Source organism: Meriones unguiculatus, chromosome 2 (assembly GCF_030254825.1).
Source record: "Meriones unguiculatus strain TT.TT164.6M chromosome 2, Bangor_MerUng_6.1, whole genome shotgun sequence".
Lineage (NCBI taxonomy): Eukaryota > Metazoa > Chordata > Mammalia > Rodentia > Muridae > Meriones > Meriones unguiculatus.
The window spans coordinates 29909042-29928465 of NC_083350.1; the positions used below are offsets into that span (position 1 = coordinate 29909042).

At 38.3% G+C, this 19424-nt stretch overlaps 1 protein-coding gene across 1 annotated transcript in view; it reads right to left on the reverse strand.

The window, feature by feature from the left end:
• Positions 1-7517: 7517 nt before the first annotated feature.
• Adamts19 (ADAM metallopeptidase with thrombospondin type 1 motif 19) overlaps positions 7518-19424 on the reverse strand; it is a 209915-nt gene continuing 198008 nt past the window's right edge. The window contains exons 22-23 of the mRNA XM_021634122.2: positions 11928-12105; positions 7518-8658 (exon numbers count right to left, since the gene is read on the reverse strand). Coding sequence (XP_021489797.1) covers positions 8507-8658; positions 11928-12105 — 330 coding nt within the window. The 3' untranslated portion in view covers positions 7518-8506. The remainder of the gene's footprint in view (positions 8659-11927; positions 12106-19424) is intronic.

The window sequence follows — 19424 nt, forward strand, 5'->3', positions numbered from 1 at the left end:
CTTCCTCACTTCAGAGTCAGTGGGACCAGCTGCCTGAAGCATATGCCCACTATTATATTCTCCTGATAATGATCTGTACCCTCAAATTGCAAACCGAAATTATCTCTTTCATCCTTGCTACTTGAGTCTAGTATTTTTACTGTAGCAATGAAACTGGTAATTAACAGAAAATTGGTAGCAAAAGTGAGGTTGATGTTGTGATAAACCTGATCTAAGGGCTTTGGGATTGGTTTGCAGGAGGAAGATGGAAGAGTTTGGAACTTTGGGCTTACCTCCTGTATGCTGAAAGCAGAAGTTAATGGTGGGAGCTTGGAAGACAAGAATGTTGAAGGAAGTACACACAGTGGAGGCTTAGCTCGTAATGATGCAGAGGACAATGTAAATTCTAGAAAACATTTGGGCTAAAGGACATTCAGATTATAACCTGGCAAAATAATCTGGCTAAATGTTTCCCTGTTCTTGAAAATGCGTCTCATGCTGAATTTAAAAAAAGAATTAATTTATTTGTTGGAGAGTTTCTTCTTTTATTTTTAGAATTTCCCATATGAGTATTGTACTTACATCATTTCCCTCCCTCCCTCTCCCTGCATTTCCTCCAATTCCCCTTTAAATTTATGGCTGCCGATATTTAATTGTTATAAGTCTATACACATTAAATTTTAAATACAACCTACTGAGTTCCTTTATTATTGCTCCTATGTATGTGTGCTTAGGGCTGCTCTCTTGAGATTAGATAACCTGTTAGAAGGAGGCTTGTCCCTGGAGAAGATTAATTCTCGCTCTCCCAGCAGTCATTAAATGCCTGTAGCTTTTCCTTTAGAGATGGGGCATTGTGATATTTTCCTATCCACAATGGCATGCCAACTGGTATTGGCATTGCGCTGGTCTTGTTTATCCTACCATATTGATAATGTCTTGGGTTCAGCCTCCCTGAAATATAAGAAAACACTATATTATAGGAGTCGACCTGGTCCCTGGTTCTTACAATTTTCCTGGACCCTCCTGCATCATGACCCCTAAATATTAGGTATAGAATTTGAGCTACAGATCATCCATTATGGTTGGGTACCCATGATCAGTTGTCTCTAGATTTTGATATCATACAGTATGATGATATATCATACAGTACAATGAAAACATATTTGTATGATATCATACATCATATGTAATGGTCTCCATCTGCTACAAAAACAAACTTCTTTGATAAGGGATGAGAGCTGCTTTTATCTGTGTGCATAAGAATAACAGTTTGAAATGTTACTGTTTCAGGAAAGTGGCAGGATCTAGGCTCTATGGCATCTCATCAGCCACTGGAATAATTTTTTTTTTTTTTGCACTAGCAGATTATGAAGTCCTTCCTTTGGTGGGGACATACATTCCAATTAGATAATCTGTTGGTTACACCCTGGGACATGAATGCCACGGTTGCACCTTTGGAGCGATCTTGTTGTTCTGGTCATTGTGGTTGGTAAGCGTTACAGCTGGGCAGAACTATTGGTGGCTTTTCTTCTTTGGCAGCTCTCCTACCTCCTTCCAGTAGGATGAGAGGGAGGCGTCTAGGAGAGGATTTTAGGTCGGATCCAGCTCAGTTCTGCCAGGTCTTTGTCCTAAGTGCCTAAGTGTGTGGCACTTAGCAATAGGGCATCACCTTCTATTTCTGGGAAGCCATTGAAACCAAGGGCAATGACAGTGGCCTATAGGGTTTGGGAGTTTCTTGGACTTCCCAGACCCATAACCTAAAATTAGGTTTCCCAAGCCTGGCACTTTTTTTTTTTAATTAGAATTGTTTATTTTTATTTTACATGTCTAAGTGTTTTGCCTGTATGTATGCAAGTGCAGTAGATGCATGCAGTGCCTGTCATGGCAAGAAGATGGTGCCAGATGCCCTAGACCTGCATGGAGATTTTTTTTAGATAGTTTATGGCTTTTGGGAGAAGCATTATCATCCTAGATGATATAATTCAATTTAATATATATTATATATAATATAAATATATAAATAATATAATATATATTAAATAATATGTAAAATATACTATAGACATATATATTGATATATGTTATATGTATATCTATGTAGACAATACACATATGCATGCACATAACATATATTAACATGTGATGTAATATTAAATAAACATGGAATAATATAATTTTGAATGGCAGTTTTGAACATCTTTGGTGTTATTTCTCCTTTTCTTCCTCTTTTTCTCTGTGTATTGCCTTATTATTCCCCTCCTCTAGTTAATGTCTCCCTCCTGATTTTTCCCATTTTTCCCTTTATAGCATCTGTGTTCTATTATTCTCCTCTCTAGAGTTCTGCTCCCCCATGGTTCCTTTTTATTTTTCTGGTTTCTGCAGTTACTCTAACATACTCAGATCTAAAGACTCAGAGCAAGGAACAACAAGTAAGAGAGAGCACACATTATTTGTCTTTCGGGACCTAGGTTACCTCATTTAATATGTTGTCTATTTCAATACGTTTTGTTTTCCTTTCTTCCTCAATAGTATTCCATAGTACATACGTACTGCATTTCCATTATGCACCATTGCTTGAAAAACATTTAGACTGTCTCTACTTTCTACCTAGTACAAATACAGGGTCAGTTAGCATGGCTGGAATAGGATATGGAGTCCTTTATTTATGTGCTGAGGAGTGGTATTGCTGAGTAATATAGTATGTTCATTTAAGTTTTTTGAGAATTCTCTACACTTATTTCCAAACATGGATGAACCGGTTTACAACATCACTAACGGTCAATGAGGTCTCCTCTCCCCACATGCCTGTCAACATCCATTCTGACTGGGGTAAGATGAATTCTTTAAGTTGTTTTAATTTGCATTTCCTTGGTTCCCAAAAGGCTGTAGAATACTTTTTGAGCTATTTCTTAGCCATTTTTATGTTTTGAAATTTCTCTGTTAAGATCCATAGCCTATTACAAAATTGGAATTCCTGGTTTCTTGACCCTTTCTTTTGTTTTGTTTTTAAGATTTTGTTTGTTTGTTTTTGAGTTTTTAAAATATATTCTGAAATATTAATCCTATGCCAGATGTATGGATGGGAAAAAATTCCTTCCCATTCTGTGCCTTCCTTTGCTATGCAGAAGCTTTTTAGTTTTATGAGGCCACACCTTGTCAATTTTTGGTCCTAATGCTTGGGTAAACGGAGTCCTACTCAGCAACATTTTCTTACACCTATGTATTTTAGGGCATGGGTTGTATTTTTGTGCACGGTTTTGGTGTTTTAGGTTTCACCTTGGGGTCTTTGATCCATTTGAGTTGATTTTTCTTCAGGATACTAGATAAGGGTCTAATTCCCTTCCTCTACATTACAACATCCACTTTTTCCAGGACTGTTTATTAAACATGCTTTTTGATAGTGTGTAGTTTTTGCATTTTTGCCAAATACAATGCTTGTAGTTATGTGTCTACATATTTGTGTATTTTATTTTGTTTCATTGTTCTACATGTTCATTTTTTGTTCCAGTACTGCATTGTTTTTATTTCTTTAGCTCTGCAATACAGCTTGAAATCTGGAAAAGTTTGCTGTTCCTTATAAATCAATGTTACTTTGGCTATCTGAAGACTTTTGTGGTTCCATATGAATTTTATCACTAATGTAAAGAGTGCCATGGACATTTTGATTAGGATTTCAATGAATCTGTAGATTTCTTTTGGTAGAATGGTCATTTTTTCAATGAGGGTGGATGGAAGGTCTTTCTGTCTTGTAGTGTCTTCTCAAATGTCTTAAGACTTATAATTTTCATAGATGGAGCATTTTCACCATCTTGGTTACAATTATCCTATATTTTTTGAGCCTATTGTGAATGGCAGTTTTTCCATGATCTATTTCTCAGCAGGTTTGTTACTGGAATATACAAAGACTAGTGTTTTCTATAAGTTGATTTTGTATCCTGTCACTTTGTTGAAATTATAATTCTGTTTAGAAGTTTTCTGGTGGAATTTTGGGGCTTTTGCATGTACAATATCAAATCATCCACAAATGAGGATGGTTTGACTTCTACTTGTATCCCTTCAATTTCCCAATGTCTTATTGCTCTATCTGGTGCTTCAAGCACTCTATTAAAAAAGAACAGAGACAGCAGACAGACCTATCTTCTTCTAGTTTTTTTCTCCATTTAGGATGATGTGGTCATTTGGTTTTCAGGTGTAGCATTTATTATGTTAAGGTATGTTCCCTCCAGACCTATTCTCTAGGACTTTTATTATGAAGGCATGTTAGATTTTGTCAAAGGCCTTTTCTGTATGTATTGAGATGTTTATGCAGTTTTTGTCTTTAAGCCTACTTGGGTAATAACATTCATTAACTTGCATAACAATCCCTTCATCACCAGGATAAAGCCAACTTGACATTGGTAGATGATGTTTTGGGTACATATCTATATTCAGCTTGTGAGTATTTTATTGAGGACCTATGCCTATATGTTCATTAGGGATATTAGCTTGTATTTTTTTTTCTTGTGTGTGTGTGTTCTGTGTGCTCTAATTTCAGTATTAGAGTAATACTGTCATAATAGAAGGAGTTTGGAAGTTCTTCTGTTTCTTTCTCTCATCTCCCTTTGAGTGATTTAAGAAGTATTGGTTGTTGTTATTCTTTAAAAGACAGGTAGGATCTGCCATGGATCTATCTGGGCCTGGGCTTTTCTTGGTTGGAAAGTTTTTTTATTATTGTTTGGATCTACTTATGCATTATTGATCTGTTTTAATTGTTGATCTCTCTCTCTCTCTTGCTTAACTTTAGTGGCTCAGGTGAATCTAGAAACTTGTTCATTTCCTTTAAATTTTCTGTCTTGGTGTACATGTTTTTAGAATATCCTCTTACAATGTTCTGAGCACCTTCATCCTCTGTGATAATGTTCTCTCTTCATCTCCAATTCTGCTCTTTCTTTTAGTTCACTGGGCCAAGGGTCTATAGATCTCGTTTTATCTTCTCAAAGAAAAAGCACTTAGTTTTATTAATTCTTGTAGAGTTTGCTTTGTTTCTACTTAATTAATTTCTACAACGATTTTTATTTATTCATGCCTGAATTTGGCTAGGTTTGTATTTTTTCCAATTTTTTACTTGCATCATTAATTCATATCTATTTAATCTTTTTTTATTTTTTAATGTAGAAAATAAAGCTATAAATTTCTCTCTTAGGATTGCCTTTAATGTGTCCTAGTGTTGTTTCACTTTCATTTAGTCTAGGCATATTTATATTTCTTAATTTATTTTTTTGTCCATTCATTGCTCTGTGTTGTTTAATCACATGTTTATGGAGTTATTAGGGACTCCATAGCTGTTGATTTTAAGCTTTAAAAGTTTATGGTAAGACAGGATACATAGAGTTACATCAGTGTTTCCTGAATTTGTTAAAATTTTTGTTTTGTGTCCCACTATGTGGTCTGTTTTGGAGAGGCGTCAATGGGCTGATGGGAATAATATTTGTATGTTGGTCTTTGGGTAGACTTTTCTGTAGGTATCCATTAAGTAAGTTTAATGTTTGGTGTCATTTAATACTGATACTTTCACATTTTTGTCCAGATGACCTATGGACCTATGTATTGGGGAAAAAGTGGAGTATCAAAATCACCTACTAATACTGAGTTAGAGTTACTCTCTAACTGGTAGTCTAGTAGTATCTTTTTTTAATGAATTTGGTGCACCCAAATAGTCAAAAGATTCTTAGGATAGTAATGGCGTCTTGGTTGATTGTTCCCTTTACCAGAATGGAGTACCCTTTATCTCCTCTGATTTGTTTTTCTTTGAAGACTATTTCATCAGAGGCTTACTTCCTGGCCTAATTTGTGTAGAGTAAGTTTTTCTATTCTTTCACTTTAAGCTGGCCCTACCTTTAAAAGTAAAATGAGTTACTTATAGATAACAGACAGACAGACTTCTTTTACTCCATGGGCTGATGGTGTCTGATTCACGAAGCCTATGTGCAGGTTGCCTGATGAGAAGAACATCTCACCCATCACAGTTGTACAAGATCAACTTTGGTAACATTTTGGAAGCACAGTAAGCTCCAAGAGCAACTACTTCTCCCTGTTGAGGGTATCCCTGTTGCCTCCTCCCTGTAAACTCTGACCTAAAGTCTCCTAGGGCATTTTCTTTTTGAATAATTTATTTTCATTAGTTTTTTAAAATAAGTAGACAAAGTAACGAGCTTAATTTTTAAAAGGACGCAAAAGAATAAGTTTCAGAGATGAAGGACAAAGTTAAGGGGAAATTCCCACTAATGACCATAAAATGCAGCTACAGGTTGATGAAAATCCCTCAAAGTCCTACAAAAGATGGCCCAACTGAGTAACAGTGTTATAACAATTTTAGTTTCGGACTGGGTGAGTGGAGACACCTTGGAGGCCTAATGTACTGACATTTTAGCTCTTAAGATACTGTTCATTGTCATCTTCCACTCCTGAGGAGATCTGATAGACTAAGATCAGAAAGAAGGAGAGGAGGACCTCCCCTATCAGTGGACTTGGGGAAGGGCATGCGTGAAGAAGGGGGAGGGAAGGTGGGATTAGGAGGGGAGGAGGAGGGGCTTATGGGGGGATACAAAGTGAATAAAGTGTAATTTATAAAAGTTTAAAAAAGATACTGTTCATACTCTGAAGCACTTCAGCATGTGGTGCTATGCTCATCTGATGTGGCATTGGTGGGTTCAGAAATCAAGAGACCTAATTGGGAATATTTCCTTTTATTTCCGTTTTCATGGAGAGGTTGCGATGTTTAGGAGCTAGAGGATAATTGCCTAGTTTTCGTCCCCTCCATAGCCATTCATTGCCCACCTCTGTGAGGGAACTAACATCCTGTGACTAATAGATAAAAATCTTCTGGAATCTATTCACTTAGCAGACAATGTACTTCCAACACCCAGAAACTAAATATCTTGCCAGACAGCACCTGAAGCTCATGGGAAAGCTTTGCCCATCTTGCCGTAACCACCTTGCTGACATGCCCACCCATGTATTTTAAACTCGATTTCAGAATTCTTTTATAAAACTATAAAACTTCATGAAACCAATTCCATGTTGGGTCATGGAATTTTAGGTAATCTAAATCAGTGTTTCCAGGCCATTCAAATGTGGCCCTGGAATAAACTATCTCTTATTCACTTAAGGTAAGAGCTGTATATCAATATATATATTTTTGCACCTACACCAACAGTAATATACAGGGGGATGGCTGATACCTGCACACAAAGTGGGATGTACTGTAAGAAAAGAACCTCAAGTTTAAGGAACCTGAACATTTTAGGACTTGGAGTAAGCACACATTCCACTTGCTCCCAAAAGAGACCCTCTGTCTCCCTTGGTTCACTCTGCACACTTCCTATGTGGCTACTTCGGAACAGAGGCAGGCAGTGCGTCCTCCTGCCAGGGGTGGAAATGTGGACAGCCCCATGAAGAACTGTCTCCCCAAAGAAAAATTCATATATTTTATTGAAAACAAATTAATATCTGAACCATGTACAATATTTTCTTACAAGAAAAAAATTATGATGCCTTTTGAATGTTTCAGATAATTATGACCTTTATTTTTAAAAAGGGAAAACACAATAAGATTATCCAAGTATCATCTGAATCTTATTTTCCTTTTCTTATTTCTAGGGAAAAGAGGGAAAAATATTTACTACCTTTGCTTATATGATTTGTGAGTCTAAGTACTATCCTCTTTCATAACTCTGCTAAGGGGGCTTGAGGATGCAGGTGGATCCACGTTATCTCTGTTTGAAATACTCTCAAGAGAAACTACAGTCTACTGGCATGTTAAGATAAAACAGGTTTTATGGGACGCTGCCACTTCCGTCACAGCTTCTCAGCACCTACACCAACAGTGCAATGGTGATTCAGTGTACATTAATACAGTGCTTCATGCTCACAGTACTTGTGTTCAAGTGCACGTTCAGGAACATGATCAAGGTCCCTGTCTTGACTCTTCCATTACTCATATAAAAGTATCATTACAGTAGAATGTCTCCTCTGCTTGTCTCTAAATCTGAACCAAAGTCCTAATACATCTCTTTAACTTGTTCAAGACTGCGGGGTTTGTTCTGTTTACACACCTCCTGCAGATAACAGAAAATGGGCAGATTCTGCAGCAGGACACAAGAAAATATGTCATTTTCCGCATATATAGCTAAGCTATCATGCTAAGGTAGTGTATACGCTGGACAACCTAATGGTTTTGGTGGAGAGAAAATAGCACCTTAGAGACAGCCCTAACTGGAAAAAAATTACCATTTCTTTTTTTTTCTCATTAGTTTACTAGACCCAACTTATTCATTCGTATAAAATTATCCATGAAGCCTTATACTATAAATCAAAATGTTTGTATAACCAAAAACGAACACCACATTAGATGTCTGGCAGGCAAATAAATTAATTTGATTAAATTATATGTAATCTGATAATATTTGGTCTGAAAAACATGCTAGTGTGTGTTTATAAATAATGTAGTAGCGAAGAGCTATGAGCCAGTCAGCCAGCCCGCCAGAGGTCAACTCTTCTGCTGTAGCTTTTGAGCATAGAAGTCCCTGCACGTCTCACAGCAGCGCTGGTACCATCGCATGTCCTGGCAAAGGTTCTTCTCCCGGATCACTCTGCAGTACACTGGCCACTGGTCTCCCAGGCACTTGAAGGTCAGGGCAGCTGGGAAACAGAATATTGTGAATTCATTCTGTGAAGGTGCATAGATACTTCCACTCGTTTCTCTCTCTCTCTCTCTCTCTCTCTCTCTCTCTCTCTCTCTCTCTCTCTCTCTGTGTGTGTGTGTGTGTGTGTGTGTGTGTGTGTGTGTATGTGTGTGTGTGGAGTTAATCCATCTCATTTTATCCTGCTTATTTTACCAAGTTGCTTACAATAGGAGCTTACTGATTGCTAAACAGCCGGTGGGTAGCAGAGCTTCTAAGTTCCAGTTTCATTTATTGAGCAGCTGTGTCCGTTGCTTTCCCTGTTGCTCTGATATAAAACACCAACAAAAGCAACATGGGCGCAGAGCCAAGAAGTAGAGAGGAACAGACTCTTGTGCCCAGCTGACTTCCTCCTTTACATACAGTCCACGACTCCATCCCAGGCACTGGTGCCCCCCACAGTGGGTGAGTCTTTTCTCCTCAAATAACTTAGTCAAAATAATTTCCAACCTGTACGCCAAGACGTGTCTCCCATGTGATTCTAGATCTTAAGAGGCTGACACGTGAGATTAACCATCATATTGGTTGCAGGCCTATGTATGGTTTACATTTTAATGACTTATTCACTTTATATTGCACGTGTGAGTGTTTTGTCTGCAAATACGTATGTGTACCATATGCACATCTGGTGCCAAGACCAGAAGAGGGCATCAGATCCCCTTGAACTCCAGTTACAGAGGACTGTGAGCCACCATGTGGGTGCCGGGAATTGAACTTGGGGCCCCCACAAGATCTGTAAGTACTGATAACCACGGATCCACCATTCCGCCCCTGTGTGTGTGTGTGTTACAAAACAGGGTCTTGGCATGTAAACTTTCAGGCCTGAATGCGGAGAGTATAAGAGTCGGCAGCCATGACTAGCACAGCACTACAATTTTATCTGTTTCCTTTAAGTTTTTATTCATGACTTTTGGTAGGTAGTATTAAAGGGGGGACACACTCTCTCTCCTCTCCTCTGTTATGTACAGGTACGTAAGCGTTGTTTGTTTCTCTGAAGCAGTCCTGCCCTGTAACTCTATTGGTCTGGAATTCACTATGCAACCCAAGACGGGCTGAATTCATGAGCATCTTGCCTCCTGATCCTCTGAGAAGAGAGGTGTGTGCCACCCCACCTGACTTCATATAGCTACTAATACAGGAGTGCACGGTAGTAACGATTTCTATGGATGAAATTACAAAGAAACAGCAAAAGAACAATCTGCTCATGTTTACTGCATACTATACTTTCCCATCTAACAAGTGGTGCAGCAGAACACAGGGAGAGTGAATCTTGGCCCTTTTTTAAAAAAAATTTTAATTTTTGATTTTCTGGTTGTTCAAATTCATTTCATTGGTTTAAAACATAAGGTTCCCAACCACCCTGCTTTCCGTCTCAAGGTACACTTTTGTGATGGTCTGAAAGAGCAATGTTCTCCACTGACTCATTTATTTGAACACTTGGTCCCTAGTGCTGTGCTGTTTGGAAGGTTCTAGAACATTTAGGCTGGGGAGCCTCACAGGAGGAAGTAAGTCACTGGAGCAGGCTTTGAGGTTTACAGTCGGACCCCACTTTCTCTCTCTCTCTCTCTTTCTCTCTCTATGCTTCCTGTGTGTCTGCAAGATGTGATTGACTAGACTTATTCTCTGCTGCCTTGCCTTCCCTTGGCCACGACAGACTGAGATATAAACAACCCTTTTTTTCCCTAACCTGCTTTTTGTTAGAGTATGTCATTACGGCAACAGAAGAGCAACCAACGCATCCTTCAAAGACGCATAAGTAGAGAAAATGCAATTTTAACAAAAATTTTCCTCTACTCCATGATTTTTTCCTCACTGAGACTTCACAGACTCAATGTGACTGTCAGAAAGGACGTTGGGTTTTACTGGAAGCAAGCATTTGAGGTATCTGTTCTGAGACTGCTTAACCTTTGTCTTGAGTGGTGCTACTCTATTTTAACTAATTATGTCAAAGAAACATTAATAATATGGTTCAAAAGGAACCAATGCATTTCCATGAAAAACGAAACTTCTCGACCTCATTGAATTTCGTGCTGATCATATAAAAGTACATATGATAAATTAGCTCCTTTTGATTTGCAATTATTCACATATTAGTGTGATTTAAATTGTTCTGAAAGTTACAAACACAAGAGAAAAAAAATTAATCTGCCGGTTGCCAGGTAGAAGTGCTGTTAAAACACTGATTGCCTGAGAAAAAAGGCTAATCCAGCCATTAAGATTTGTTACGCAAATACAGTATTCCAGTATTTAACAGATACACTCTGCTTCTTGATGATGAATTAGGTTATATAACAAGAATTGAGAATAAGTACAAAAATACTTCTTAATATAAAAATACAAAGAAAACCCCGATAGACATATTGCCAGCAGCCTCTACTGCATACTCTCTCTATCATACGTGGTTCTTAGATTCTAATCATTTCATATATATATTACTGTGGAAGCAAAGTGTGGGGAGAGGCCAGGACAGGGGCTCATGACATGGGAACAAGAGAGCCTTCAAGGAACAGGGTGGGGAGGGTAACAGAGCACACATGACATGAAAGTGGACGTGGGAATAATGGGATGGAAGGGTACAGTGTGTACCAGTGGCCAGGACATGGGGGAGATGGAGATAGGTCAACTAGAACTAAGTCTGAATGGAAATGCTAAGAAACTTATTACTCTGTCAATTTAAAAATAAATTAAAAAAACACATAAAAATAAATATTGCCAGAGCTTGGAAATATATGCTTCTGTCCTCAAATATAAGAAAAGTACCCCGTATTTGGTTGTGTAGCTTTAGGTGTCCATTTTTAGGGAAATCATTTTTATACTGTCTACTCTAATTAAAAAAAAAGTTGCATCCAGGATCAAAAGGAGGGCAAGGGCCTTGGAGGAATTTAAAGTTTATTTACAACTTCACCTTTCCACAGATATCCGTGTCGTCCTGCTGTGGAACTAGACTGACTCTGAAATTCTCTGGCAACATTAACAAGGTGAACTCAGGTAGTGTGGCATCATTATTTCCTGGACTTAATCTCTATGAAGATGCTTCAGGGAAGGAAAGGAGTCTTTATGAAACTTCAAAACTCCATCTCTGACCTTTTGAACTAAAGTATACTTCAACAGACCCGACACAGGGGCCAGCTAACCAGTACAGTTTAAGAATTCCCAAGCTTTTAGGCAGTAAGTGACCTAACAGCATTCCTATGTTCCCGAAAGCCAAGCACTCTGAGATTGGCTTACCCAGTCTGGGTGATGTTATTGTATTTACATTAATCTTCTCGTTACAGGGCTGAAGGTGACATGGCCTGTATGCTGCAGGTTTCTCTGAAGAAAAGCACTCATTTCCATGTCTTCCTGTGATCTTATGCATGCACTGGATAACACGAGACTGCATGCCTTTGCCACAGGTAACGGAGCACTAGGGAAGAAAATGTGTATGAGTTAGTCTGCTGTTTGCATTTTAAACCTATACACACATACACGCACACACACACACATACACACACATATTACATGTAAGGGAAATAGAATCATGCTTATCTAAGGAGGCTCTTGTTGCAACATCATTCTTGATATAACGAGCTATTTGTGATCCATGTATGTAGATGCCATACATATATGCACAACCGGCAGCACCAAGTGGACTCAGTGGTTTTATCAAAACCAAACCCAAAACAAAAAAACACACAGATAAAACTATGAGGTAATAGTGGGGTAGGATAGGGGAAGAATTGGAAGGGAGGGATTTGGGGTGGGGACTTAAATTAGAGGAGTATGGAAGTCATAAATAAATAATAAACACATATTTTTATTGTTTATTATTTATTTTCTTGTGTTTACATGTTGTGTAAGCCAAAAGACCTCAGCTGTCATCCTCAGAAACACCATCCATCTCCTTTTAGAGAAGGTCTCTCATTGGCTGGAGTTTGCTGAGTAGACTGACTGGCTGGATAGCCCAGCGAGCTGTCTCTCTGTACTACTCAGTGCTGGTGTTATTATGAGTGGTGGGCACTGGAGACCAAACCAAGCCCAGGCTCTGCTTTCTTCTCAACCTCCAGGAAATAAATAACTACCACATCTATGGGGTAACAACATGGGAAAAGGTGTTCTTATCTATATACCTATTTTTTTTTTGTAACGTTTCAAGACAATCAGGACATTTGAGAAAGCAAAAGGGTGAGAAAGTGTACAATGTGAAAAGGATCAGTTTGCTGGGACAGAGGAGGCCCTCACTCATGTCTCCCGAAAGCCTGGAAGTCTACCACTGACAGTTCTCATTGTTCCAACTCATTCTGAAAGACTCCAAAAGGCATGGCAAAACTGAAGCAAAACATCATTTTTTTTTCAGAGTTATTAACAAAACCAAAATAACTTAAGATGCGTGATGACACAGAACTAGTTGATGAATGGCTAAAGGGCAGTTTCGTGAATACTGGGCAATAAAGCACTTTAGTTTTAGTTCTTATGAAAACCAATTTTGTAATCCTTTGAGAACAACTTGAAAATCAGTATGTTACTCAGGGGATAATAGAAAATTGGTATTTTTTTAAGTAAGCAGTATTAGGTCTGCTATTGAAACTAATAAAATAAACTTTATTAACTAATGCATCTAGAAATTAATTTCCATCAGGATACTTCAGTAACAAAATACAAAGCCTAGTAGTAATTATTTTCTTCATAAAATACAATTTGTTAAAAGTTTTATTACTCATATATGAAAAAAATGAATAAATATCTGAAGAAAGGCAGCTGGGTTCCCAGGACGTCTCCTAAACCTTTTACTTCTTACAGAAGACAAAACTAAATAATTGGTATTTTTCTCAAATGACATCACTGTGATTAAAAACAGACAGGCATTAAAGGATAAAGTCAAAATAATTCTGGCATGGTAATTAAGAGACCTTGATTTTTATATTGCCTACAGCAACTAACGTATCTGGGACTTATTTCTCCTTTGTGTTAAGCAAAGTATTGCAGTTGATCCCAGCAATAGTTTAAGCTCTAACCTATGATGGAAGTAAAACTTCCACACAATTTAATATTAATGTTACTTCCAGTTTTGAAGCGTCGAAACTGTGTAAGTGAAAGACAAATCATTACTTGTTAATGATTTGTCATGAAACTGAAATATTATGACAAAAATTGTGTCAAACAGTCTCAAAATTACACTTTGCTTGGGTGTCTCTGAATGTTCCATCAATTATTGGGGTTTCGAAAATATTTATTGATTAGCCATTACGTTCTGGATCCTGTACCGAAAATAAAATGAATGGTCTCTTTATACTGAAGATCTGGTATTGTATTTAATGGCCTTTGTTAGCAAAACACAGTGACTAATGGGTGGGATTAAAAATAGATTACTAAACACAGTGAAAGCCAGGCAGTTTCATTTACTTTAAGCCAGTTGTTTAATGTTTAAATAATAAGCTATACTACAGGGACATGATTGCTTTGGGACTAAAGAAACTACCATTGCTCCTTCTGAAGCCTTTGTTACTGAGCTGTGCCACCACTAGCCAAAGCGGCTCCAGCATGTCTTGTATGTCAAAGTAGTGGTGCGATGTTTCCCATGACACCTGTGAATACTACTACCATCATTCTCAATCAGAGAAAAACAGAGCCTTCATACATTAACTAAGTGCTAGAAATGGAGCCTGAACTTAATTTAATCACATGAATTTAGACTTTGGAGACTTTAGCATTGCAGGATACTCAGTGTTTGCTACTGTTCTTTCTAGGCGAACACATCCAGAAACCCTTTTTTCATTCCGCAGGTTGCTGAATCATTTTTACGAAGTCAGCCACAAAAAGGGAATCTCAGCTGATGAACTGCCTCCAACAGATGGGCCTGTGGGCACATCTATAAGGGCATTTTCCTGATCGATGACTGATGTAGGATGACCAGCCCACCGTGAGCAGTACCATCCTGGGCTGGTGGTCTTCTGCTGTGTAGAAAAGCAGGCTGGGTAAGCCGCGGAGAGCATGCCAGTAAGCAGGGTTTCTTCACAGTCTCTGCTTCGGCTGCTGCCTCCAGGTTAGCCTTCAGTTCTTGCCATGGTTTCCCCACAATAATGGACTATGATCAGGACTTATTTGCCAGGTAAAACATTGATTTCCTTAACAAGTTGTTTTTGTATGGTGTTTTGTCACACCAATAGAAAGAAAACTAGGACATCTTTCTGTCTTACTAGTAAATTCAGAAATGAGTTTTTTTTTTTTCATTAAGATTCATGTTATATAGCATGAAGTAAATCCCTTCGTTACCAAACCGTGTAGCCTATCTAAAACCTTGGTGTGTTCAAACTCTGGGCCACATATGTCCCAGGAAAAACATGACTATGGCCTACCACTTTCATAGATGACAACCCCAAGTTACAAGGTCAAAACGTTGGATACTCCTGTGGCTTACATCCTTTCTGTCATTCCTATGGCGGGTAATAAGAGATGACTGTATCCTATAATGTTTCCACTGTAAAGATATCTTAATGCACCTAAGAGGAAATATAAAAGGAAGAAGGAAAACAAAATGTCGTCCTAGAATTAAAGAGTTTGATAGCGTCTTGTACAAAGGAGCACAACATATCCAATACATATACCTTAGTATTAGAATGAAATAGTTCTTGAACTACAAATGCTATTTTACCTGAATTATAGCCCTTTCAAACTACACTGTGAAATAATGACCAGATCTATTTATCAACCAACTGGTGTTACAGAAATATTTTATATTTGCTTATGCAGCTACCATTTGAAGTAACACAAGATTCTTAACATGGGTCTAAAACAAGGCTTTCAAATCCTACTTAAAAACAGTGAGATTCTAGAGAAAAGATATTAAGATTCTAAATTACTGGTTAAATGTAGTTTTGATTTTCCCTCCTTGATTGAGTATAGTCATAAAAGTGATATTTGGGTTCTAGCTCTCTGTCTCTCATTCTCAATACTTAGAGTTCTTATCTATTTAGACCTAATGAGAGAGCTAATTATATAGAAGTGTATATTTTTTATTACATAATCAAACATTTTATCATCAAACTTATAGAAGCATTAATCTTTGAAAGTTACAAGCAGTCCTGAGGGGCTACAAATTTCTTCTAGTTGTAAACACTGTAGATGGCCACCTTAAAGATTTTACCAGTGAGGTGCAAAACTCAATTGTAAAATTATCTCTAATGGGTAAAAAATAATATTTTTTATAGTTGGCCTTCATAGAGATTACCCAAGATTCCTTAGTTCTAGACAGTGCCAAAGATATATATTTTGGAGGGAATGTGTTTTCTCTAGGCCAAACACTAAGGAAAGCTCTGTAATACTTTTCTCATTTCCAGCTGGCTGTTAGAAGAAATAGGAATTCCTAAATTAAGGGAAAATTGTCACTGGCAGGGATTGAAAATTTTTTTCAACTACCAATATAATGGACAGTCTTAGAAAACATGATCTAATCTGTAATGGTTAAGTGCCAATCTCTTACAAGGCTGGCGGCACTGAGTCAGGGCATTTGTCTTTGGGAATAATGAGATATTCTAAAGTGGTTTAACACAGTGAAGTAGCAGTGGACCTCAGAGAGAAGCTGAAGGCGACTTCCACTGGAAACGATGAGGGCAGCATTCCTCATGGGCTTATGTGCACGCTTGGCAGTTCCTGCTCAACTCTGTAATGAAGTGAGTGTGAAACAAGCACACTAACGGACAAAAGCTGCGCTGGTTCCCTAAGATGAGCTGTTTATTTTCCTCAACATTTCGGTGTCTTTTTTTAAAGAGTTTGTTGGCTTCATTAGAGTTTGTTGGCTTTATTCAAGATGTGGGTGTTTGTTATTGATTCATTCCTCGATGTCAGACATTTGAGAGTGTTGTTTTCTTCCTTCCCTCCCTCCCTGCCATCCCCTCCTCTCTCTCCCCCCCCCCTCTTTCTCCTGTCTAAAGGTCTAAGTATTCTGCTATGTTTAAGGGAATGTTTGCACGTAGTTAAAGCAAATACAGAAAACTGATGTGGCAAGATCAAACAGATTGCTTATGAACGACTTAAGAGACCCTCATACCTTGTGGAAAGGCCGTGAGAGACCAACATCGAGTGTACACCGATCAATATAGAGATGGGTTACAGCAAAGCAACTGACAACAAGTTTCACACATTTGACATTTTGTCAGCTCTCAGCCCAGAATCAGAGTGTCCCACAGAGGCTAAGGGAAGGCGGGACAGGTGTCCAGGTGGTTCTGTTGTATTATCTTCCTACACAGAACACTTTAACCAAAGAGATTAAACGTCGTTTTAAATTGAGATATTTTCCAGGTCTCATTCAACAGTTCTGTCAAATGCTGACTACATTCTTTTTTTTACTCAGGTAAGAGAGAGAAATGAATTATTTGAACTTTAGAATTTAACTTTATAGAGTTTTGGTAAGTAAAGCTTTGATGGCAAACAGCACACATATTAGCACATAGCAGCCATCTTTAACTTCCTTGACCTTGACAGAAGCCGCATATTTGTTAGGTCTCAGAAAAAATTGTCAAGAGAGAGCCACTCTCTTTACCGTTGCCCTTCCAGGTGACACAGCTGCTATCTAACCTAGTGGTGAGTATTCCAGCTGCCTCACGTCACCAGGATGCCAAAGAGTCTGTTATCCCCCCATTAAACTTTAAGAAGGCTGGTGAGATGGCTCTCCCGATAAGAAAATTTGCAAAGCATGAGAACCTGGGTTGGAATGCCCAGGACCCACATAAAAAGCTTGGCATAGCTCTGCTCTCCTGTAACCACAGCACTGGAGAGACAGAACAGACAGAACAGGTGAATCCTCAAAGCATACTCATTTGCATTCATCACACACACACACACACACACACACACACTCAACCTTAGAAATCTTTATTGTCTCCAATGTCAGGATAGTTAAATACGAATGGATTTACTTTAAAATTGCATGTTAAAATAGTATGAGCTAGTACTCTATAGGAAAAAGTGATATAATGTGTTCGGCTACATAAAACTATACTTTTGCTCAACTATGTTCATAGCAGCTTCATTCATAATAGCCAGGATCTGGAAACAACCTACATGTCCCTCAACTGAGGAATGGATACAGAAATTGTGGTACATCTACACAATGGAATACTACTCAGCTATTAAAAACAAGGGAATCATGAAATTTGTAGGCAAATGGTGGGGACTACAAAAGATCATCCTGAGTGAGGTAATCCAGATGTAAAAAGACTCATATGGTATATACTCACATATAAGTGGATATTAGCCGTATGCTATAGGATAAACAGACTAAAATCTATAGACCAAAAGAAGCTAAACAACAAGGTAGACCCCAGGGAAGATGTTCAGTCCTCATTCAGACGGGCAAACGGGATAGACATCGGAAGCAGGAGAAGAAAAGGAAAAGGACAGGAGCCTACCACAGAGGTCCTCTGAAGGGCTCTGCCCAGCAAGGTATCTAAGCAGATGTGGACACTCATAGCCAAATGAAGGGCAGAGTGCAAGGAATCTTATGCAAGAAGGAGGAGACAGAAAAACCTGGAGGGTACAGAAGCTGCACAAGGAGACCAGCAAAGCCAAAAATTCTGGGCCCAGGGTGTCCTGCAGAGACTGATGAATCAACCAAGGACCATGCATGGAAAGGACCTAGACCCCCTTCTCAGATGTAGCCCACGGGCAGTTCAGTCTCCATGGGCAGTCCCCTGACAAGGGGAGCAGGGGCAGCCTTTGGTTGCCTGCCCTTTGATCACCTCTCTCTGGCAAGGTGGTCTTACTAGGCCACAGAGAAAGAGGATAGAGCCAGTCCTTATGAGACCTGATAGGCTAGGGTCTGATAGTAGGAGGTCATTCCTGTCAGTGGACTAGCGGAGAAGCATAGGGGGGAAGAGGGAGGAAAAGTAGGACCGGAAGGAGATGAGGAAGGGTGCTACACTGGGATACAAAGTGAATAAATTGTAATAAATAATAATTATTATTTCAAGAAAAATATAAAATAATATAATTATTATTATTATTATATTGGTTTAATTTAATTAAAGTTATTTTTAATAAACACTTATTCTTGTCCTAATATATATGAAATATCCCCAAACTCAGGAGCTGAGGCAGGAATAACTCAAGTTTCAGGCTACACAGTGATTTCTAGTCTATTCCAAGCTATACTTTCTGATCTTGTATCAATCAATCAATAAATAAATGAATGAAACAAACTACATACATAATATATACATAATAAATACATACACACACACACATATATATACCTGACATGAAATACAGTTGTAGAATTGAATCCAGAAAAATCATAAATTTTCTAAAGAAATAACATTTTGAAGTGTGTTTGTTTACCTGAAGACAAATAGGAGTGATGCATATTCAGTCATCACTTCTTACATATACTACAAAGGTCTGTTTGCTGAGACAGTTGTGAGAAGGGTAAGGAGTTCAGATAAGACAACAGCAATGTAAGACAATAACTAATTAGCAGAACCATGATCCAGTCCAGTGCCAAGGATTTCTAAAGCTTCTTTTACTGTGGAAACTTTTGAGCTGCTCCTTGAAGACTTGCATAGTCAGAAGAATTACAGAGGGTCTACAGAGAAATTGCCATTGCAGAAGGAAGAACTGCTCAAGCCAGGATTAGTGGAAACACTCTGGTTATTGAAAACAAGGATGAGTAGACATTTCTGAATGTTTCACTTCGGTCAGAATATGGGACAGAGGATTTGGGAGTGGACAGTAGGGTAACTGGGGATTTTC